This window comes from Danio aesculapii, chromosome 20 (assembly GCF_903798145.1).
Source record: "Danio aesculapii chromosome 20, fDanAes4.1, whole genome shotgun sequence".
Lineage (NCBI taxonomy): Eukaryota > Metazoa > Chordata > Actinopteri > Cypriniformes > Danionidae > Danio > Danio aesculapii.
The window spans coordinates 15,728,473-15,754,169 of NC_079454.1; the positions used below are offsets into that span (position 1 = coordinate 15,728,473).

At 35.6% G+C, this 25,697-nt stretch overlaps 2 protein-coding genes across 2 annotated transcripts in view; one reads left to right on the forward strand and one right to left on the reverse strand.

The window, feature by feature from the left end:
• Positions 1-10,271, reverse strand: part of tshr (thyroid stimulating hormone receptor) — a 220,833-nt gene extending 210,562 nt beyond the window's left edge. The window contains 1 exon segment of the mRNA XM_056480930.1: positions 10,027-10,271. Within this exon segment, the coding sequence (XP_056336905.1) occupies positions 10,027-10,190 (164 nt within the window). The 5' untranslated portion in view covers positions 10,191-10,271.
• A 522-nt stretch (positions 10,272-10,793) lies between these two features.
• The window catches only part of LOC130247941 (centrosomal protein of 128 kDa), an 86,733-nt gene continuing 71,829 nt past the window's right edge, over positions 10,794-25,697 (forward strand). Inside the window, exons 1-5 of the mRNA XM_056481453.1 lie at positions 10,794-10,877; positions 11,226-11,369; positions 11,460-11,546; positions 11,631-11,757; positions 17,139-17,260. Of these exons, the coding sequence (XP_056337428.1) occupies positions 11,244-11,369; positions 11,460-11,546; positions 11,631-11,757; positions 17,139-17,260 (462 nt within the window). The 5' untranslated portion in view covers positions 10,794-10,877; positions 11,226-11,243. The remainder of the gene's footprint in view (positions 10,878-11,225; positions 11,370-11,459; positions 11,547-11,630; positions 11,758-17,138; positions 17,261-25,697) is intronic.

Sequence of the window (25,697 nt, forward strand, 5' to 3'; positions counted from 1 at the left end):
AGCATGAATTAGCATGTTACTAGCATGTTTCTAGCATGAATTAGCATGTTGTTAGCATGACTCTAGCATGAATTATTATGTCACTAGCATGATTCTAGCATGTTACTAGCAAGATTCTAGTTTGAATTAGCATGTTACTAGCATGATTCTAGCTTGAATCAGCATGTTACTAGCATGATTCTAGCATGAATTAGCATGTTACTAGTATGATTCTAGCATGAATTAACATGTTATTAGCATGTTTCTAGTATGAATAAGCATGTTACTAGCATGTTTCTAGCATGAATTAGCTTGTTGTTGGCATGATTCTAGCATGAATTAGCATGTTAATAGCATGATTTTAGCGTGCTACTAGCATGATTCTAGTGTGTTACTATCATGATTCTAGCATGAGTCCGTTTGGTTAAAGCATGAATTAGCATGTCGTTAGCATGTGCTAGCATGACTAGCATGTCACTAGCATCTTTCTAGCAAAATTAGTATGTTAGTATGATGTTAAAACTATTAGCATGTGTTAGAATAGCTAGTCACAGGACAGTTGCTAGGGTGCTGGAATTGGTTGCTAGGGAGTGGCTAGTAAGTTTATTAGTCATCTGTGATTGGCTGCTGGCTAGACTGAGTTGAATGAGCCAGACTCTAGTCTGTAGGACAGTCTGATACAGAGTTATGAGTTCACGAAGGTTGATCAAATGTTAAGTCAATGACAGTCTTTTACAATGGAAGTCTATGGGACAGTTGCTAGGGTGCTGTAAGTGATTGCTAGGGAGTGGCTAGTAAGTTAAAAATCATCAGTTATTGGCTGCTGGCTAGACTGAGTTAAATGAGCCCAGTTAGAAGTCTGCATAAATATATACATTAGATGCCACCTACCTTGTTGTTGTCTATTGGAAGGAATGAGTCAATAGAGCCACCATTTTAGTACAGGGTAGCTCTGCTTTAAAATGAATGCGGGACCCAGCTGCAGTGGAGGACTGTGGCCATCCAGAGCCAGAGATATACACATATACACATATATCTATGATCGGGACTCCGGGAGTTTTCCCGGAGGTCAGTATGCAATTTTTTTAATTATGAAAAATATCATTTTACATCACTTTTCTACATTGATGGATAAGTGATCGCACAGGCATTCCTGACAAAAAGCTTGTGTTTGTGTGTATTGAAATGTACTATCCACCCTCCCTGTTAAATTTGATCTAATCCATGTCCTGAAACACACCCCCTCTCCTGCTTTCACTTCTCATACTGACTGAGGGACCGATTCGTTTGTGAATGAATCTCCATTATGAACGACTCATTCACTTAGCCACAATAATACAAGTTTCGGGCACCGCAGCATCTCGTTGTCATTTTTCTTTTGCATTGTTTGCTGATTTTATTCAACAAAACTAGCATAAGCCGAGTATTTAGAGCGAGTTAGTGCTACTTTGCTTTATGGTGAATGCAGTGAGAGTAAAGTCTAGATCGGATACACGGCCGGCCAGAAGTGTGATATGTACATCAGTTATAGTAGCATTTTTTATGACACTGTATAAGAATAATCAATATTTTTACAGTACTGTGACGGTTGGGTTTTGGGTTGGGGTGGGGGTAGGCATTGAAAAATACAATTTATTGGGTAATTTAATAGACAGCATGTATAATACTCTGTACAATTACTGTTTTTACGTTACTGTGATGGTTGGTTTAGGGTTGGGGTGGGGGTAGACGTTAATACAATACAATTCATGGGAAATTTAATACATAAAATAAATAATTCTCCTTAACTTCCGGCTGCAACCATATCCGATCTAACAACAACCTGCAGTAAGTGACTGTATTATCGTCAATAATGTTACCTGTTTAGCACAAAAGTTCAAAAACGTAAAAAACTAAATCTTACCTATAAAATGTTCTACCTTTGTACTTTGTTTGCTCGTTACTACACCCATAGAGAGCGCAAAAGTCCAGCATCTTCACGTAGTAACACTATCTTGACTAGTGCTGTTGAATGACATTTGTCCAGTGAGCACTGTACAAATGTGGCAGCGCTATTGACGCATGCTCAGGGTCCGTATGCTATATCTAGTGTATATATTTATGAGAAGTCTGTAGGACAGTCTGATGCAGAGTTATAAGCTCACAAAGTTTGACCAAATGTTAAGTCAATGGGACTTTACCGAAAGTCGGATCAGTTAGAAAAGATATAGCAACCCTAGTCAGATCAGTTTGAAGGTTTGACGAAAGTTTAAAGTATGTAGCTTGAAAGGCTTAGGAGGAGATACACTTTAAAATTAGTCTCAGAAGAAGTTTAAGTAAGATAACAGTATGTTGGCTTTTCAAGCCACCATAATAAAATACATTCAGTCTCAGCAGAGGATCCTTCAACAACTCCACAAACAGATACACTTATTACTGACTTTGACTTCCACACCATTCTTATTGAGAACCAACAGAAATTTTGGTGTTTTTTTTGTGTGTGTGTGTCCCCATAATGGAGTGAGGGGTTGGTTTAGTTGGGCTCTTCACCCTTGAACTCATTAATTTAGACTCTCTAGCTGATGCAATACAGAGTTTATAAAACTGTATTATTATAACAATAAAGCTGGAAAGTCAATGGTTATTAATGAGAAGTAGAAACAGGAGAGAGACCTAATTTCTTTACAGAGTTAAGAAATAACATACCAAAACAGTTCAGTTATTACAAAGACAAACTCAGATCTCATGAATCAGACCTTGTACCTCAACAATGGTAACAATTAAAATGTTTCATGCCACATTGCATGCTGGGTGTGGCACAGTACAACTATCCCAGCATGCATTGGGGCATGAATAAATGATGTGATATAATGGTCTTACAGTTTTCTTTATTTGTGTTTGATTCTGCTGTTGTTAATGTTTAGACTTTCAGTAGCCTGTTTATGATGTTTGTAATTTAAACTGTTAATTCTGTTACTTGTCACCATTGTTAAAGTTTATACGCTGATTATTGATGTCTCTTTGAGTGCAACTAATGTCATAAAGCAAAGTGTTTTTGTCCAAGATATTCTTAAAAATTTCCAGCATTCAATACCATATACAGGCATGTTATGTTACATTTAACAATAAATTAAACATTGGATAGGAGCAGTGAGTTATATGATATTAGATTAGAACAGGTTATGCCTCACTAAAAACAATATGAACATCACCAGGGGCCTGTTTCAGTAAGGAGGTTCAACCAACTCGGAGTTTAAACTTGAACTCGATTTACCGAAAGATTACAAAATCTGAGTTTTCGGTTTCAGAATAGCTGATCTGAGTTAGGTCAATCAACTTTGAGCAAACCAACTCAGAGTTAAGCTGCGGTCACACTTGAATTTCCTTCCCATAGACTTCCAATAATACGCATGCGAATGCGTTAGACTGGAAATGTGGGGTCATGCGTCAAGTTTTGCAGGTTGCTGCGGTGCAAAGTTCAAGCTTGGTGAACTCTGACCTGCGAAATCGCATCACATTTAAAAAAGCGAGCGATTGCTCCTTGTTTTAAATTTCTGTCCAGAGAGGTCATGTTTTGATCCTCGATTGGTCTCATGCAGTCAAGTGATGCGATTTTGCAGGTCAGAGTTCATCAAGCTTGAACTTTGCACCGCAGCAACCTGCAAAACTTAACGCATGACCCTGTGTTTCCAGTCTGACGCATTCACGTGTGTACATTTTTACACACGTTCCCACTTTTATACACGTTGATAAGTTTTCTGCCTTTTTTTTGATCAAGTGATAGAGGTTGATATGACATAAAGAACGCAAGCAGAACTAAACAATAGTTTTTAGGAAGAATAATATTCCCATTATTAGAGTTACAGTACATGTCCCTGTCGAAGGTCAGTGAATTTAAGCTAATTATTTATTTTAAAAAAACAAGCCATTCTCATCCATGATTTTGTTCTTTGTGTGACTGAAATGTAGGTAATAGCTATGTTTCCATCCAAATATATTAATTACATTTATGTGCAAAACTGGAATAACGCATAAAAGATGTGCGAATAAAGCAGCGTTTCCATCCAATGAGTCAAAGAGAACAAAATCGTCACTTCCTGATTAAACGGGAGGCAAATATCAACTGTAAAAACAGCATTTTGTGTGGTAGAAGAAGCTGCGTCAATCTTTTCTTTATTTAATAAATGTACTTGTGCCTCAGAAGACAATGCTGACACACAATGAACGCGTTGGGGCGTTTGAAGCCATGAGACGCGGAGAACAGATGCTCTTGACATGCTCCAGACGCTCTGGAGGTCATTAATAATATAATAACATTAATACTGAAACGGTTAAGGCGTTTTAGAATGAATGACCAAAACAACATTTAAGATGTGTTACAGGATGCTCAGCCTACTGGTTTATCCATTCACACATATTTTCATCATCATATGATCTCATATAACAAACCTTTCTTTAATGCACATACTGGAATTTGTTCAGTAAAAGTGTTTCCATCTTAGTTTAGGCGCATCTTTTCTATCCAACTATGCGCATGTTTTTTATGTGTATTTTCAAAGTTATGTGCATCATGACGTTTCCATCAATTGTTTTTTTATGCGCATATCCAAAATGAGATAGGTGGGTGGAAACATAAGGCTAAGGCGAGAAATACCGCTTCGTCTTTAAAAAAGAGAAGGAGACCGACAGAAACTCAGAGTTTAGAGAATAAAACCTGCTCCTGACCAGACACAGTGACTCTGAGTTAAAGTTATCTCTCTTTCAGAAACAGGCTTGACTTTCTCTGCTTTCTCGAGTTTAACAAACCTGCCATTTTAAAACAGAAAACCTCATTTAAGGAATGAAATACTCTGAAATTACACTTAACCTCCTTTCTGAAACGGGCCCCAAATCTTATTTAGCTTTTTGGCTTGCTTGACATATCAAAAGAGCTTTTTAAACAAAGTCCTTAAAAGTTGCAGCAGCCAAAATAAATTCATGTTAAAAATGTCAGGGTTAAGAGCCAAACTAAAGCAAACTCTATTCTCCATGATGGTGAAATAAAATGTTAACCTTTATCTCAAGAAGAACTTTAGTAGATGTTATACAAAAATAAATGTTTTAGTAATGTGTAGCTGGTGATGCTGTTTGTGGAGTTGTTTAATTATTCGCAGATAATTTTAATGATTTAATCATTTGTTGTACTTCAGGTTATTTCATTACAAAGCTGTGACTGAAGTTGTAGTTTTTGTATGTTCCGTTCTTGTTTTTTCTCTTCAGTATTTCTTCAATTGTTCATCTTTCATGGACGTGTGAATAAAGTCATAAGTGTTTAACCAATTATTTGTATTTACATAATTTGAGTTCAGAAACTTCAGAGATGTTAAAATGATCATTACAATATAATAATGATATATGACTGAAATGGGAAACCGTATTTGTGAAATTCAGTAGGTGGCTATAATGCTCCTAAGGAGTTAGTTACCATATGGTTTGCCTAGATTGTGTGTGCCTGAAACGTGTGTGGTTCTGCGGGTCTGCAGATGGATATATCTCGTTGTGGAGTAGAGTAGAGCCAGTGTTTAAGTCAAAGATGAACAATGAACGTCTGATATTATTCTGCATGTTTCTTTATTTAACGATAGCGGCTGTTTTGTTGCTGATGCAGAAAGAATCTCTCTGGTAATTCCAGCTTTACATATATGTGTTCTGCTGGGGAATTTAAGACATTTGGGTTAAACACAACTTTTCTAAACTAAAATAAGTTATTATAATAAATATGCTTGTAAGCATATATTTCACATTACGTTATAAACTCATTGGCCGATTTGAGGCAGTCGCTTTCAGTGAACACGAGTTCACTTGAGTATTGTGTATCAATGTGGTCCATGTATTTTTACAGAAACATACTGTAAAATAACAGTATTTTACTGTTAATTTACAGAACAACAGCAAGATTATATTATATTATATTATTATATTTCAATTGATTGATTAAATTATGACATAGTCATAGTGGTTAACCTAATTGTTTTTGGAGATTCCAACAGTGATATATGTTTTTTCCCTACTTTTGCATATCCTGTCACCTCAACCAGCTGGGAGAGTCAAGTTGTGGATCATCATGTCGATTTTCAAAAGGTGAGTTTAGATTTCTTGAATATGTTATATATACTCCCTCTGAATGTGTTCCTTTGAATACATCATAAAATTTGATTGCAATTTGTTTTCAAACATTTTTCTCAGTCATGCTGGAGTCTTGAAGAGTTCTTAGATGAGCATCAACTATCCTATATCCTTGCATCAGGAACCCCCAGACGAGCGATCAGCAGCTACTTCATCATTATGAATAAAAAGGTCATCCTGTGGCTGGGATGCATATCATTCGCAGGACATGCTTGATGAGATTTCCTAGGTCCAGTTTGTTTTCATATAAGTTTACAGCATTTATACCTTCATTCAGACTGCCGTCTTTGATATTAATGACCAAGGAAACACCAGAAGTGAAAAATTTGCAAGCCAAGTTGTTCTTTTAAGTTTAAAATGTAATTTCAGAAGAAAACTATGTGTTCAGAAGAAAACTATGAGTGACAGTATATTGAACTTTCAAATTGCTCTGATGAAACTCAATTGTCAAAACAACTGCAGATATGCCGGCTCTGTCTATGTGTGGACCAAAGGTCTTTTCGAACACTGGTCACACATATTTGGTTGATACTGACTGTTCTAATAAAAATGATAAAGCATATTTGGTGCCATATTGTTGCATTTTAAAAACTGAATGAATTATTGAAATGGTGAACGTTTTCATTTTAAATGTTTTTTTTTTTGTATTTCACAGTCTTTTTTTTATCTTTACCATATTTACACTCAAGAGAGTTGAATAAAATAACAATATGTTGTACCAACATATGTACAACACCAACATAAAATTTATTTTACACCGGGTGGTGTTAAATATAGTTATTTTTTAACTCTGCCCAGAGTTGAAATTAACCCTATTGTCTGTGTCAATGTGCCAACACTTTTGAAAGTCTTGATCTAACTCTGTTGGGAGTGGACCCCATGAGACAGTTTCAAAGTGTTGAAATTAACTACCTTAGAGTTGTTTTGGGTCCCCCATATTTTGCTGTGTACACTTTTGTCAAAGTGCTTATACTAAAATGAAACAATAAGTGCTCAGGGGTAGCTTAAAAAATGTGTAATAATGTCAAAAAATGTGGAAAAAATATTAAAAAGCCTTTACTGACATGGCTAAGTTTATTGACATGGCTATCAAGAATTTTAGAAATACTGTCAAAAATGGGACAAATGTACAGTAGCCTGAAGAGCTTAAGGTGCTGCAATTTAAGAAAGCACATGCAATTACAAAAAACACCAGCAAATAAAGAAACGATCTTCATCAATTTGACAGCACACGTGTTGTAAATTATCTCAATACAAACAACTGAAGAAATGTGCACCAAATTGGTCACAACACAAGCAACTGAAGAAATGCTCAGCAAATTGGTCACAACACAAACAACTGAAGAAACGCACTGCAAATTGGTCAAAACACTTGCAAATATCCACCTAACACAACGAAATGTTACAAGGGGACCCAAAAACATGATGGACCCTGCTGAGATATTGATGTGTTATTATGCCGTGACTGTTGCTCAGTGAAGTGATTAGTGGTCTTTAAAGGTGAGTTGTTTTTTGTTTATTTTAATATCCTGATTACACGACATATTAACACATCCATATCAGATCTGAGAAATATACCAAAGCGACTTAGAAAAACTGTAGCATATTAAATAAAGATGATCATTTTTAAACTTGTATTTAAGGGTTTTAAATCAAATCCAATTAGAACCACTTGTTTAGTAAACAATTTCGTCATATAATATAAAAAATATCACTTTACAAACTGTATTGTACATAAATCATAACATATTTTTCCAAATTACTGGAATTAATATAAAAATTGAATAAATATATATTTACACTAATTTACATAAGTAAATAAATGGACTCAATAACGGGCTCAAAACCTGAGGAAATTTGAGCTTAATTTAAAGTCACTGCAGACAGTTCAGCTTGTGATGAAGAAAATAAATACCTTGGTCATGTACATTTTAAACTTTTCTTGCTTCTAGCCTAAACAAACTGAAAATCAGTATTGAGCATACAGTAAATCATGAGAAGAGACCTGGTATTATACTAGAGGTGCAGATTAAGTGCTCAGAGAAGACATCTCTCTACACTATCAAAATAATAATAATAATAATAATAAAAACTGTATTAAACTGAAATAAAAAATGTACAAAAAAAATGTCAACAGAGGTTGGCAGAACATTGCCGTTAAAATACTGTAGCAACATTTGAGATTTTGAAGATATCACTAGAAAAATAACTGATACAATGTTAATGTACCAACCAATTGAAGTTCTTTGTTTTGTATGATTGTAATATAAATTAACAAGGCAATTTAAAGCAAACACATAATAAAGAAGTAAATATTAAAGGTCATTCAATCAGTGTCATTCAAACTAAATATTATAAATATGCAACACGCAAGCTAAATGATTGCATAAACATTTGGTTTACAACAGATGTAACATCAAACTCTTCTACATAACAGATAAAAAAGAGAAACATGGTAATTTCAATAAAAATCCAACAAATGTGAATTGTCACCAGTAAGTGAGGGTGCATTTTTTTTGCTTTCATTTTCAAAAGCTGACCAGCTGATCAGCAGGCCTATTTCATTTTATAATAACATTGAATCAAAACCCTTTGAAGTATTTCACTATAGTCCATGATTAAATTATCCATTTATTCACTGCATTCAGTAAAGTAACAGTATGTAAACCAATACTATCATCTCTTACAAATCATAGTCATTTCTAATCTATTATTTTTTAATAAAAATCAGTACATGATTAAATATATAGACAGATAATTACACTGCATCAACTTCTTCAATTAAAAAAAATATTTCTATATATTTATATAAATATTAATTCATTCATTTATTTTCCTTCGGCTTAGTCTCTATTTCAGAGGTCGCCCCAGCGGAATGAAAAAGTATTGGGAAACACCCATACACACTGATTCACACACAACACACACAATTAATAAGAGTCAGATAACAAAATTTCATCACAGTGGAACTGAAATGGATTTAATGCTGGTGTAGTTATAGTTAGTTCAGTTCTGTTGAAAGAAAATCAAATGAAGGGTATTCCCTGAATCCCCCCAGCAACCAATCCCCTGCCCCTATCAAAATAATAATAATAATAATAATAATAATAATAATAATAATAATAACAATAATAATAATAATAATAATAGAAACCGTAACAGAAGTTCTAATGGTTTTGTAATGCATTAATTGATTATAATGGAAATTGCATTTAATGGTATTAATTGTAACTGTAGCTATTGGGTATTTATTTTAAAAACGATTTTCCAATGTGTCACAAAACAAACTAGAAATCAGTAAAATGCATATGGTTTGTATTTTTATATATATTTGTAGTGGAAACATTTAGAATATTCCATGATGTTTTTTTTTTTTTCAGCAATTAACCAATATTAATAATAACATTGTTTGTTGTAATATATAGATTTATCTGAAGTAAAATAATAATTAAAAAATAAAAATAAAATAATAATAATAATAATAATAATAATAATAATAGTTAACAGATTATATTGTAAAATCTCCAAATCGCCAAACCCAACTTAAATGAATCATCAAATAATTTGACTTTGGTTGTTACTTGTACAAGTTTTGAAACTGTGATGAATGATCTCTGATGGTCTCTACGGTCTCTGGTGGTCTCTACTTGTTGTCTAGTGGCATGTTAAAACCAACAAATCGTAATGGAATAGCCTGTGTCCCAAAACACCACAAATTATTTTAAAATGTAGGCTACTGTTTTTAATGGTTAACAGGTACTGTATGTATAGCGGAAACCATAGAACTTCTGGAAAGTTTCTATAATTATTTTCTGCTAATTCAAAAGGAAAATGACATACAACACAAACACACACACACAAAATAATAATAATGACTATCCCAAGAAAATAATTAATACTTACAAGACTTCTGTTCTCTCGGGTAACGATGGAATATAATCTACGTCCATGCATGAGACAACGAAGGCTTTCCATTGGGAGCACTCACAACCGTGAGGGCATGAATTCGTCCGTCCGATCACACTCACAAGTGACAGCATCAATACTAACATCACATGCGTCTCCATGATATAAAGAATAAATGTATTTTCTTCCACACGAAACCTACAGTCTCTCTACTTGGTTTGGAAAAGTAACGTTAAACTGAAAAACACCGACAACCAGTTTAAAGCTTAAATGTGTGCGAGCCGAGAGTCCGAGACAGTCACTCTGAGTCGAGACAGCCTGTAAATCAGCATGACGAGAGTAAGGCTGTCGGCTGAGGTGCCCTTGCGGTTGCTATAGGAACTGAATAGTTATGTGCAGCAAAAATGTTTACCTAATACTTATAATGATTTTTAGTAATTATAAGTAGGCCTACAGAACCTTTCTGAAAAAAAATAAAAATCACAATACGTGCCTACGCACACGAAACTATAATCTAGACTACCCATTAAAAATATAGCTGGAAATAATATTTACAGTCTACTGAGGACACTAATGAACTAAAAATGGCTCAAGCAGCTAGACGATAGATGTTTATGCAAGACGGCAAGTAACAAACATTTAACACACAAAAAAACAAACAAAAAAAAATGCCGTAAGAGATTCGCTCAACACATGAAGCAACGAACAGTGGGTTGTAACACTACAACTCCCATAAGTCATAGTGTTTGTTGACTTCCTGTTAGGCGGCCAGTTCAAGTTGCCATAGCAGACGATAGCGGTATTTTAAGTTGATCGCCCGAAAAGTCGTCAAAGAACTGAGCACTCGGGTATAGTTTTATGTACATTAACGTTACGTGTTTATAGTTTAGCAGTTTTGTGATTCGATACTTTATTTTACACAGAGACAATACGTTTTTAACATATAGCCAAAACATAAGTACAAAGCTAACTAGCTTGATCTTGATAATTTAACATTAACCTTCTGTGCCATGTCAAGTGTATACATGATCTTTATTTCACTAGACCACTAATTATCCATCTTAAACATTTTTTTTTCTTCATCTGAAGAAGTTATCGTTATACGCGTAACGTTAGTTAAGACAAATGTATAATCCATGTTTTACGAAGGAAAAATATTTTTTTATATATTTTATAGTGATTTTGCTTATTTCTAGCCTCTGATTTATGCGAGTATGGACTCCTCCAGTGAATCTGGCACATACAATAGACCCAGAGGGCATCGATGGCGGGCAAGGGAAAGGGATACGCACGTATCAGACATATCGGTCAAAATCGATACTTTAGCCAGCACTCTGCAGGTAAGACGACTTTATTCGTTGAACGTGAATGACTGCTCTGTTGTGTACAGAAGGAATCTTTTGACTTGCAAGCTTGTGCTTTTTGTACAGGATACAAGCAGAAATCTAAACAAAGTGGATCGGATGTTGGAACAGTACAAAGAACACGCAGATGATCAAGTTGAAGCCATGGCGACGGTGAGTAATGGTGCTCAAAGTTGTATGACATTGTCTTTGATTTCAGATAAAGGGTTTGTTTTGATACCGTATCCTGTCTTCTAGCTGAGGGACAGCTTAGAGGAGTCAGTCCAGCATCTGCAGGGGCAGCGTTTGAGGAAGTCTACAATTGGGTGGAGAACTTCAAACTCCATACTGCAAACAAGTGACTTGGAGGATGGCAGCGCCTCAGGTACAGCAACATAAGATGTAGCGTCTCTTTTCAATTATTATTATTTTAACTGAGCATATATATATATATATATATATATATATATATATATATATATATATATATATATATATATATATATATATATATATATATATATATATACATATATATATATACATATATCGGTCAATATTATATATAATAATAATATTAATAATAATATATAATTATATTGTGTATATATATATATATATATATATATATATATATATATATATATATATATATATATATATATATATATATATATATATATGGGCGACGCAGTGGCCCAGTAGGTAGTGCTGTCCGCTCACAGCAAGAAGATGCACGAGTGTGTTTGGATGTTTCCCAGAGATGGGAGGGTATCTGCTGCGTAAAATATATGCTGGATAAGTTGGCGGTTCATTCCGCTGTGGCGACCCCAGATTAATAAAGGGACTAAGTCGAATAGAAAATGAATGAATGAATAAAATTTGTGATGATCTCTCCATCATTAGCATATGATGTTAGTCTTGTTTCTCAATCTGCCACTATGCTGACAGGTATTTGTAGCTCCATCCATTTTTGAAAAGAGGTCAGGAAGCAGAGTCACATTTAGGGCTCACAGACTTTCAAATCCCTGGTAGCCCTTCAGGGCAATTTTCAATTTTTGGTAACCCGAAAATGAATTAAAGTAGCCCAAATAGAAAATACCTTATTTAATAAATGCAAATTAAAACATACATTTACTGAATAAAATTACATAATGGCATTTGTTATAGGCTGCATTTTTTTTAATAACCACCATTTTATTTATTTATTTTTTATTTAATTATGATGTATTTTTTAATAATCATTTTACGAATAATCTGTTATTTAATTATAGTCTGACTGACTAACTAACATATATCAATCATAATATTGAATAATTGCATAAATAGTTTTGATTTTGCATAGCTTAGACAGACCTAACATGATGTAAAACTTGTTTACGAACCAAAAGAAAGACATGTCCTATTAAACCGTATAGTTCTGTAAAATTCTAAGGTAAGATATTAGTGCATGTCGATACGTTTTTATTTAAATTTTCCTGAATAAATGTCAACCTCAAGGTATTAAAAACCTTCTAGATATGTCTGTAATTGTTTTAAAACCATAATTTGTTGAAATCATTATTTGGTGCTGAGGAAACAAAATATTTGTGGCATGTGATGGCTAACGGATTGAAACAGGATGTTCTATTTATGCTGCTGCTATAGAAATGTAAAAGTGATTGTAAATGTGAAACCAATGTTTATTACATTTAAAACTTAGTGCGTGCTATTTCTGTTGTTCTGCGTGTTCAGTGCCATGGATTTCAGTACAGAACAAGCAATTAAACAGACAGAAACACTAAGTTATACAGGAGGTAATTGTTTATATTGTGGCTTATAATTATATTGTGTAATTATCATATTTGTGAGAGAATGTAAAAGCATTGAAATATATTTTTCTTAAGATAGCCTGCCGGGAAGATAGATTTTGGTTGCAGACTGGAAAACACAATAGTGCAGGGGCGTCAGGCTAGCAATTTTTGCATGCCCTGTCATTTCAGTTAAAGCAACAGTTATCAAAATGGCACAATTAGGATTCAAGCCTAAAAGGGGCAGCTTCAAAGAGTTATAAAACATTATTTGTGTCGTATTTTGAGCTGAAAGTTCACATACACATTCTAGGGACCTCAGAGACTTATTTAACATCTTGTAAAAAGGGTTCCAGTTTTGGGGGTTGGGGAGTGTAGGGGCTAACAATTCTGACTTCAACTGTAGTTGGTATACAGTTTGGTAAGTAAAAGAAAAATCAGAATTTTATATACTCATTTAATATGCCATAAAATACTCCTAAAAAAAGAAGCATATTAAGATTGTTTGTGAATATTAATTAGCTCCGCTCTGACGTGCCACACACACACTGCCCAACTCGTTGCATAAATAAATGTGCACCCCAACTCTCCTGTTTCCACCAAAGCTGTTCACTGGGAGTCAATATACATATGGGTTGCTATAGCCAAACATTTGGTCACTCGTTCCATTGTCAAATGTCAGTTTTAATGGTGCCAGCAGTGAGAATCTTGGGCTGTGGACAATATGAAACATATATTGTTCTTTGATTAGACTACCTTCACTGTCTTTCTTACATTAGGGAGATTTATGGTGTGGGGAAGCCCCGCAGAAGCGTACCATCCACAATGAAGCATGGGGGTGTATCAGTGATGGTTTGGGCTGCAATATCATGGCATTCCCTATGTGCAATACTTGTGCTAGATGGGACTGACACTGCCAATAATTCACCATTTTAAACAGCAAGACTGGTGACAGAGTGGTTGATGATGAACGTGAAGTTGAACATTTCCCTTGGTCTGCGCAGTCACCAGATCTAAATGTTATTGAGGCACTTTGTGGTGTTTTGGAATAGTGAGTCAGGAAACATTTTTCTCCTCCACCATCACATTGTGATCTAGCCACTATTCTGCTAGAAGAATGGTTCAAAATTCCTCTGAAATTCCTACTGTGCAGGACTTGTATCTGTCATTCCCAAGAGGAATTAATGCTGTATTGGCCACAAAGGAGGCCCTGCATCATACTAATGAACTATTGTGGTCTAAAACTATGCATTTCAGTTTCATTGTCCAACCCTGCATTTCCTACAAGATGGGGGTGCAGCAAATCCCAGGCAGTTTCAGGAGCAAAGTGTGTTTGTACATTAAAAAACCCGCCGCTTGTGCATGCCAAGCATTTTGTTGCTACTATTGTTAAGATTATGTGCATGCATAAAGCACATCGTATATGTATATATGGAGAGACACTTCATTCAGTGCATGTATGCAATGCAATACAACTTTCCGTTTTCTCACAAGCAACACACAGCAGAGAGCACACATTCTCTCTCTCTCTCGCGCACACAATTTCAATGTACTGTGACAAATATTCATTTTAACGTTATTAATGTTGGCCTACATTTAAAAATATATGGCACTTATGTATTGAGACAGTAACCAATTTCCTGTCAGTCTTCTTTCTTGCTTTGCAGTCTTAGTTTTTGAGTGTTATATGTTTAAATATGTTTATGTGTATAAAAACAAATGGTGCTCACTCATTGTGAATATTTTTGCTCTTTCTTTCATTGTAGTTGCCATGGTAGCATACAACAAAATCTATGCATCTATTTTTTGGACTTTAATCCACACATCAACCTTTATGAAATAGCCTCCAGGGGCCTGGTCCATAAACCAAGCTCAGAGAACAAGTCATTAATAAGTTAGGCTTATTAATGATATATTCATAAATCAAATTTACGATAGTTTTAACTCCGTTACTCTGGCAACTTATGTTGGGAAACTAGCCTGGTCCAGAGCAGGAACTGTCTGGCTAAGTCTTAGTTCATGCTTAATTAGAGTACGTTAACATTAACCTGCCAGGATGTTGATGCCATTTTTATTCACTTAACTGCTTAATTGTGATTTAAAGGTTATAGTCAATTTACTTTATTGACAATTAAACTAAACAATGGTTAGACAAAAAAACTGAAGCAAAACATAATTGTAAATGGTGTGTGTATATATATATATATATATATATATATATATATATATATATATATATATATATATATATATATATATATATATTTATTTGCGTTAACGCGAGACCTTTATCGCGCAATAAAAAAATATATATATATTGCCGTTAATCTATTCTCAAAGTTCGGTTGGGAGCTGGGTCTGTTCTACACAAGCTATAATGACCTTCAACTTGATATTTTAGTGCAGGCGTCTGACAAAAAAAGTGCCCTTCTGAATCAAATCAGCAGGATGCCTGACTGCCTTCATTCACACCGCCATGACAAACTGGGGTATTAGACGCAAATAATGAGTAAGGACTGGTGAGAGTGTTATGGAATTTAATAACGCAGGACAAATGGAAAGAAAAAACTTGCATTTCACGATGTGTTTGTGTGTGTGTGTCTGTTTGTGTTTGTGTGTGTGTGTGCGTCTGTGTGTCTGTGCGGTCTTTTACTGACAGCCGCCTGTGTGGATCTTGTCGGAAAATATGGCGAAAAGTCCTACATGACTATTACTGTAATAGTTTGTCAGTAATGCCACTAATATATGCACACTCCGCGTCTTAATTCCATTTCTGTTTAGTTCAGTTATGATTTTAGTTGCATTAAGGAATCAAAAATCGCTGTTTACATAGTAGACTCTTAATCAGAGTATTGTTTTAATCATATTAAAATCGTATTAAAGTATTGTGCCCATGTAAACGTACTCAATGTTTGACACATCGTCAGGGCTCTGTGAACTTGCCTTTGCAAACAGCATTTTCTGTATGTACATCAAAAGCAAGTATGAAATCGTTGTTTGGAGCTTATGTAGGGCTACAGTTTAAAATTCATGTTCAACTAAATAAACAGTTAGTAAACACAAATGCATCTTATTGAACATAATTTATTTTCATCACCAATTATCATAGTAGAACAGTTTCTCAAGCAGTTTGTGATGCATTTTGGAAACAGGAGTATGGTGTAATACGCCACCTGGCTTCAGAAATCCTAAAGACTTATTATATGGGTAGCACACATATTCTGAATGCCTTCGGCAGAATTCAAATGAGCCATTTTAATCTAGATTAGATCTAGATTAGATCTAGATCAAGTGGGTTTCCTCCAGTAGCTCCAGTTTCCCCCACAGTCCAAAGACATGGGCTAAAGGTGAATTGGGCATGCTAAATTGGCCGTAGTGAATGTGTGTGAATGAGAGTGTATGGGTGTTTTCCAGTGATGGGTTGCAGCTGGAAGGGCATCCGCTGCGTAAAACATATGCTGGATACATTGACTATTCATTCCGCTGTGGCGACCCCAGATTAATAAAGTGACTAATCCAAAAAGAAAATGATTGATTGAATGAATGAGTAAAAAATAAATAAATAAATAAATAAATAAATATATATATATATATATATATATATATATATATATATATATATATATATATATATATATATATATATATATATATATATATATACATACACACATATATATATATATATATATATATATATATATATATATATATATATATATATATATATATATATATACATATATATATATATATATACATATATATATATATGTATATATATATATATATATATATATATATATATATATATATGTATATATATATATATATATATATATATATATATATATATATATATATATATATATATATATATATATATATATATATATATATAGTATGCATTATTCAGCATGTAATAAATTACATTAAGCAGCATGCTACCACCAGATTTCTGTCTCTTGTCCTGTAGAAAGGTGGTGCAGCCCTCCGACGTCCACTCTGAGAAATTATGGGAGTGCAGCCACAGGGAATAGAAGACGGTCTGGTTCTGTTGCGGTGCATTTCAGAGACGTCACTCAAGCTGAAGGGGAGGTATGACTATATGTATGACTAAATATCTTAGAACCAGACTTGACTGAATTAAAGGATAGGGTTTGTTTGCACTGGAGACACATTAAAATGGCATGTTTGATCTAGGTTATTTTGTGGTGTGACCAAAATCGTCTTTTTAACTAAGATTTACAGTGTATAACTGTGTAGTTTTTTTAATCCAGAATACTTATCTTAATCATATTTTATTTTTTTATTTGTAATATGTAATGTATTTGTAATATGTTCATTCATAACAAAAAAGGATTGTGCTTTTCATGCCTCCATAAGTCATGGAAATTATTGAGGAAAAATAGAAATATATAAATTCTCTTATTAATCTTATAAATTTCTAAATATTAATTTTTCCAGGAAACGAGAAATCCTTAAATTTGAGTTAATTTCATAAATTGAAATGTCCTCAAAGAGTTGTTTCATTTCACAAACGTTTTGTAGAATATTTAACAGAAAACCATTATTTAATAAAATTTATAAATGGCTATTTTAGCAATATTTTTTAAATGGCCAATCAGAAGTACTTTACATTTAATGCGCATTTTATTAGTTTACCATGCATTTATTTTTGTGTCAGCTGTCTCACAGGCTCACCTGTTGAGTTTTAAACTTGGATTTTAATACACACTTCCATCTCTCTTATTATGTGCACTGCTGGCAACCTACCATCTGTACACATCAGAAAGTGTTATGGAGATTTAGTTTAGTTTAAGTTTGTTTCTGCAGAATTCACTTAACTCTTAGTTTGACTTAACTCTTAATTTGAGTGAACTCTTAGTCACTGTATCTTAAAACAACAAAAAACAGTTCAGACATTGAGTTGTCATTACTTTTTTTTTTCAATCCTTCACAAACCTATTGCTGTTAAGCTTTCCAGTTCACAATTAGTATATCCAAACCCATGTTGGTGTGATGTCAGAGAGGGAGAAATGTAGGAACAGTTGTGCTTTCACTTTGTTAATGATTATTGTATTGTTGGCTTGGGAAATATAGCTATAGCTGTCTTAAGTGTTTATAAGTTTATTTAGTTTAATTAAAATGAACTTTGAAGTTCTCCTAACCTAGTACCTAGGTTGATATAGCATGTAGACAGGGCTTTTGTTTGTCTGTCTTTCTGGCTTTAAGCAGGCTTGATGCAGACTCAAACAAACAAGCAACTAGTGGTGGGCAAAGGCTTCATAAACACTGAAATATTTAAAGCTTCGAAATGTTTTGAAACCTGTCTCTTCAGTGACATTATGCATTGCTCTTGAGCAGCTTCAGCAAAGAAACAGTTAAGCAAATTGAGGTATTAAACCCCACATAGTAGGGTTTCAGGTGATTTAGTGAAGCGGTGAGAGTTCTAGACTAGCATGCAGAGATAATGGGCTCTATTTTAATGATCTAGGTGCAAAGTCTAAAGCACATGGCGCAAAAGCATTAAGGGCATGTCTAAATCCACTTTTGCTGTTTTAAGGATGGAAAAATACACTTTGCGCCGCGGAGAATGGTCTCTCATTTAAACCAATCAGTGTCATCTCCCATTCCCTTCAAGAGTCAGTTGCCTTGCGTTAAAAAAGCCCCCCAGAGATGAAGAAGGCATAAAGGCAGTGGTTTTTATATTTATGTAGAAAATAATAATTTTTGTAATATTTTGATTCTTTAATTATTTTTCATTTGTAAAGATATTTGCGTATTGCTGTACATCAGGGGTGACAAACCCTGTTCCTGGAGATCGACCTTCCTGCAGGTTTCAGTTGCAACCCATATCAAACACACCTGCCTGTAATTTTCAAGTGCTGTTCAGGTCCTCATTAATTGGTTCAGGTGTGTTTGATCAGGGTTGGAGCTGAACTTTGCGGGAAGGTCAATCTCCAGGAACAGGGTTGAGCACCAGTGCTGTACATCTTGTGTGTATTAAGCAATGTATACGCGTTTAAGGCGCACAACTAATGCGCTGTGTGCTGGACTTTAGACCTGCTTTCAGCTGGTCAATTGTGCAGTCTATTTTAGTCACTCAAAATAGTAACGCACCAACAATGCGTCTTAACACACCTCCTTTCTAGACCAGAAGTTTTTTCAATTCAATTCAATTCACCTTTATTTGTATAGCGCTTTTACAATGTAGATTGTGTCAAAACAGCTTCACATAAAAGGTCATAGTAAATTGGAACAGTGTAGTTCAGTTTTTAGTGTTTAAGTTCAGTTTAGTTTAGCTCAGTTCAGTGTGGTTTAAAAATCACTACTGAGAGTCCAAATACTGAAGAGCAAATCCAACGATGCGCAGCTCTACAGATCCCGAACCATGCAAGCCAGTGGCGACGGCGGAGAGGGAAAAAAAAAACTTCACTAATTGGCGAAAGTGAAGAAAAAAAACCTTGAGAGAAACCAGACTCAGTTGGGCACGACCATTTTAATTTCTCCGCTGGCCAAATGTCTTGTGCAGAGCTGCAGTCTCAGCGACAGGGGCTGGAAGCTGGCCTCAGCGAAGACTCGTCTGTCCCTGGAGCGTCACAGGAATCAGTCTCATGTTCTCCACTCCTCCATGACCACCACAGTAGCTGCTCAGGATACGGCCTGGTCCAGGATATGGAAACCTTGGGATCATCTCGTTGTTGGTCTTGGATCGAATCAGTGACTCTGCATAGTCTGAGGGCCTCGGGAAGAATATGGAGAATAAAGAGAATAATTAGCGTAGCTGCTGCCTCCTTTACTCGACTTTGCTATTCTAGGTACTACCAGAAGCCCTGAGTTTTGAGATCTTAAAGAGCGAATTGGATTGTAGTGAGACAAAAGGTTGGTTAGATAAACAGGAGCTAGATTATTTAAAGCTTTGTAGGTAAGAAGCAATATTTTAAATTCAATACGAAACTTAACAGGCAGCCAGTGTAAGGAGGATAAAATTGGGGTGATGTGATCAAATTTTCTAGACCTGGTAAGAACTCTGGCAGCTGCATTTTGTACTAATTGAAGTTTGTTAATAGAGGATGCTGGGCAGCCAGCACACAGTGCATTACAGTAGTCCAGCCTAGAAGTCATAAAAGCATGGACTAGCTTTTTTGCATCTGATATGGATAGCATACTTCGTAACTTAGCAATATTTCTCAGATGAAAGAAAGCAGTTTTTGTGACAGGATATATGATTTTTAAATGTTAAATTGCTGTCTAATATGATACCCAGATCTTTTATAGTAGAGCTAACGCTAACTTTGTATCCCTGTAATTGTAGGTCGAGTTGTGAGATCTGCTGTGTATAGGATTTAGGCCAAATAAGTAATAATTCTGTTTTGTCTGAGTTTAAGAGAAGATAATTGTTGGTCATCCAGTCTTTAACATCTTTAATACACTCAGTTAGCTTGGACAGTTTAGACATCTCGTCAGGTTTAGTTGAAATATATAAGTATCATTTGCATAGCAGTGAAAGCTGATCCCATGTCTCCTTATAATGTCTCCCAGGGGTAGCACGTGTGTTGTAAACAGCAAAGGGCCTAAAACTGATCCTTAAGGCACCCCGTATTTTACCGGGCTGACTTGTGAAGGCTGTCCAGCTAAGTATGACTTAAACCATTGTAGAGCCTGTCCCCGGACACCTGTAGACTTTCAGCGATTTATGAGGATACCGTGGTCAATGGTGTTAAATGCAGCACTAAGATCGAGTAAAACTAATAGCGAGATGCGCCCTTGGTCAGCAGCTAAAAGTAAATCGTTGGTTATTTTCACTAATGCAGTTTCTGTACTGTGATGAGCTCTGAAACCTGACTGAAACACTTCAAAAATATTGTTCGTCTGCAGAAAGGAGCATAATTGAGCAGAAACAACTTTTTCTAGTATTTTAGACATAAATGGAAGATTTGAAATAGGCCTATAATTAGCTAAGTTGCTGGGATCAAGTTGTGGTTTCTTAATAATAGGCTTAATAACAGCTAGCTTGTAAGGATTTGGAACATGGCCTAAAGATAAAGAAGAGTTGATAACATTAAGAAGAGGTTCTCCTATAGCAGGTAGCAATTCTTTCAGTAACTTTGTTGGAATTGGGTCCAACATGCACGTAGCTGGTTTAGAACTGTTTATAATTTTATCTAGCTCTTCCTGTTCTATGATTTTGAAGCACTGTAGGTTATTTGGATTCAGTGGAATGTTTACTGGATCTGAAGTATAAGGCGGTGCAGAAAGTTTATTATCTCCTATTTTCTTTCTAAAGCCTTCTATTTTATCACTGAAAAAGTTCATGAATTCATCACTACTAATTTGCGGTGGAACATTTTGTTCCAAAGATGACCGATTATTTGTTAATTTAGCAATGGTGTTAAATAAGAATTTAGGATTGTTATGATTATTTTCTATCAGTTTGCGGAGGTGCTCAGGCCTGGCATATTTTAGAGCTCTCCTATAGCTGGACATACTGTCTTTGTACACAATTCTAAAAACTTCTAAATTAGAAGACCCACGAGTCCACAAAGTGGTGCAAATGGATTTGCTGTTTGAACAACGTGGCGCAAAATGGGAAAGTTAGGGTTGCATTGGTCTGAAAATAGCAACAAATTGCACCAAACAGGTCTTGCGCCTTATTGTGCCGGGTGTATAATAAGGCCCTATGGCTTCAAATCCAGGGTCATGCAGCTATATATGTTAGTTTTTAAATGCTCTGTTCTTGTAATATGTTTTGTTTTAACATTGGTCTGACATCCGAATAAACACTTTGTTAATAATATGTCTTGTTTTGGTCATAAAAAAGTAGCATTATTAAAATATATTGACAATTTCAGAATATTTGTACAAGTCTGGATTCTAACTCCGGTCATTTGCAGCACAGTTACTTAGTGCATATGCACAGTCCACTAGGCTACATGAGATAAAGGGTTTTTTTCCCGACTCTGTCAGACAGACATCACCGGATCTTAAAAGATTTCTGAACTGACTTACACAATTTTTGCTACAGCACGTCATTGAATTTTCTCTCCAACCACTCAACTTTCTACAAGCTGCTTCATAAAAGCAATAAAACACTTGAGTTGTAATCTAATTTTGTCTAAAGGGTTTTGGTGTTGCTCCCCTGTGCAACATCTAAAACATTTACTTAAAATTCACAGTAAATAATCCCTCGCGGAGACCTGGGGTAGAATAGGTCCCTAGCACCCCCTTGCTGATTGTAAGAGGTGACAAATGGGGCATCTTGTTGCCCGTGAGTTGCGACTCGTGTCAGTGGAGAAAGAGATCCTGGTGCTTGAGGATTTTGGTTTGCTGCGTCTACCACTTATCCAACACATCACTTTGGCTCCTACATCATTTAGACGAGAGGTTGGAAAGGCCCATTCCAATCATTTGGTTTGTTAGGACTTGCCCTGGTACTATTTTGGGATTATGATCGACCATAAAACTTTCCAGAAGGCGCTGGCTTAGGGTCAATCGAGTAGCGAAGACCTTGTGTTTGAATGCTCAAGTATACAATTTTTGTATCCTTGATGAAAATCCAGTGGATGTCCGTGGCTCTGTACATCCTCTTGTAAGACTCCAAGTTGGGTGAGGAGCAGAGATGATGAACAAATATCTTCTTAACATGGCAAAAAACTAAAACATAAAAAATGGATACTGGATCAAAATTTGGTGGCTGAACTAACAACTGATTTTATTTTCTCATCTGAAAATTAAAACGGACAAAGATTTCTTTTTAGGAATCACTGACTGATGACATGCCCCTTTTTAAACTGTCTTCCTTTGCTATCCAAAAAGGAATCTCAGGAATTGCAGGAGCAGTAAAATATATTAAAAAAAAGCTGTGATCTGGACAATTTTTGATGGAATGTGCTAGGAAAGCAAACTCAGAAAATGTACTATAATGAGCAACAGCTTTGGCTGGAGTTACTATTAAAGCATCCTCTCATCCTTCTTTCAACAACAGCACCAGAGAACTGCAAGATATAGACAAAACTGAAAAAAAAAATTTCTCAGAATTGAAACAACTAGTTGTTATCGATGTTAAAAGAATAATCATCAAAAAGGATGAACAGGTAATTAGAACTGGAACATGCATCTTTTAACAGACCACAACCAATCAAACTTGGCTACCAAAGTGTCACTGGATATAGAGTATAACACAAAAAAATTAAACTTCCCAAAAAAGCAAAGAATGTATACATTCAATCCAGTCCGATTCAATACTCATATCTGAAATGGAGAGAATCAAAAGTGAAAAAGAAATCTCAAAGCACAGCTAAATGTGATCTCAAAAAAAAGAAAGACAATCTAAAAGATATTGAAATGACTGAGGCTATGCCCAGTCATAATGTCTCTTGTCTATGTGTAAAAAATCTAATAAAATGAAATAAAATTTAAAAAAAGGACCCACATCTGTCTTTCCACTCGAGGATAAATTATCATAATACAGTGGAATTGTCAGGGAGTAAAAACTAACTTTGCAAAAGTGAAGCACTTACTGCTGTTTTCAATCCATCTGCTTATTGTATTCATGAGACCCACTTATCTTCAACAATGCCTTGCCGGCAGTTAGCTCTTTGCTACTCTCACATGGTCGTCCACTGAAGCTAAGCAGGGCTGCGCCCAGTTAGTATCTGGATGGGAGACCACATGGGAAAGCTAGGTTGTTGCCAGAAGTGGTCTTAGTGAGACCAGCAGGGGGCGCTCAACCTGCAGTCTGTGTGGGTCCCAAAGCCCCAGTATAGTAAAAGGGACTATATACTGCTCATTGAGCACTGTCTTTTGAATGAGACTGTAGTAACTCATGGCCTATCGCAGTGAACAGCACGAGTTAAATCTGAAACCTCAGAAACTGGGCGCCAAATTGTCTGTCATTGAACTGGCTTGAGGGCTTATACCATCACTATCACAGAATGGCACGAGACTTGAATTGCAGAATCAATACTTTGGCTGCAGATGTTCTGGTACCCTTCAGCTAACTAGTAAATGACTAATAAACTTAAACAATGGGGCTTTACAGGATTTTTAGCGGGAATGGCCTCACGAGACTTTTGAATGACTCTTCTACATGGTCATGTGCTCGCCTCGGGCACATCCTGCCAGAAGTACAATTTCATAGAGACAAAGAGAAAATAATGCATACGAATGAAAGACAATGTCTTAAAATGTCAAAACTAAGGCAGATGTATCGTTGAATACTATGCCATGGTTTTCCTTATCTGCTATGTTTATTCCAACCAACCAGGTTAAATAATGTGTTGTTTTAACCCTTATAGCAGATTAAAATTATCTGTATGTGTCTGAAATGTATGATGTCTGGTATTGAACGAAAGCTAGTGACATTTGCAATACATTGGTGTAAATGAAAAACTAGTAGCACAAACAGTATTCGTCTTGTAACCTTCGATGTGATATAGTCACAAAACTTACCACGAGAATTCTACATGCAGTCTGTTAATTATTGACCCTTTCTATGATGGTACGGGGCGTTGCCCCGCCCTTCATGGCAACTGCTCATTGGAAGACAGTGCCATGGGGATGGACCAAACCAGGTCACTTAAAAACACCTTGCAACAAAGAAACTTTGCTTTTTACATTAGCTGGTTTGCACATGCTTTTGCTTTCTGCCCCCGTTCGCCTGCTCGGACACTGTGCCGCCACGCGTTTGGGTCACCACGAACCCTCCATGCAAACCTCTTAAGTTTCGGGACCGCCGAAACCGCACGAACTTCCGCAAACCGACTGTCAGCAGTCCGTCACCTCGGTAACCCAGAACGACCCACTCATGAGCGAGGGAATCCCAAGGACGTCACAGAAGCCACCAGCCAATCAGGAGCACCGTGTTTCCCCGAGGCCAGCCGGCGAGGGAAATTCGACTTTGGCAAAAAGGGCGCAAGTACCACAATAATGTTGTCTCTTGCTGATCTGGTGCAGATTGATCTTAAGCAGTTAAAGATAAGCCATATCTCTGCTTTTGTGGTTTCTCAGGTGTTTCCTAATACCTTGTAAGAAGTATTAGAATTAATTTGGGACGGTTGTTCAACTCATCTTACATCCTCTGAACTGCCTCTGTGTGTATGTGTGAATGTGTGTGTGCGTTTGTTTGTTGTGTGCATATTACGTAGCTAGTTTCATGTATCGTAGTGTAGCTCAATAAATCTTTGTTCTCATTTTGTAAGAACTGTGTTCTTGTTTATGTGCTTCTAAGTCATTGCCTCGAGCTGTAGATCTTGTTACCTTGCTAAAAGTTAACCCAATACTGTGTTATGTTATTATCGTTGGCCACGTAAATAATATTAACAAGATTGGTAAGATACGATGTCTTCTATTTGCAGGACAAATGGTAGCAAAAGTGTGAATCTTTTAATCCGATTCAGTCTGACTCAATTGAGTCGAATCAATGATTCGAATCTTCAAGATCCGGTTCATTGAAATGAGCTAATAAATCCCTGATTGATCTTAAAACGTAGGTTCATCCCCCACATAATAATGGTGGAGAATTTTTAGGCAC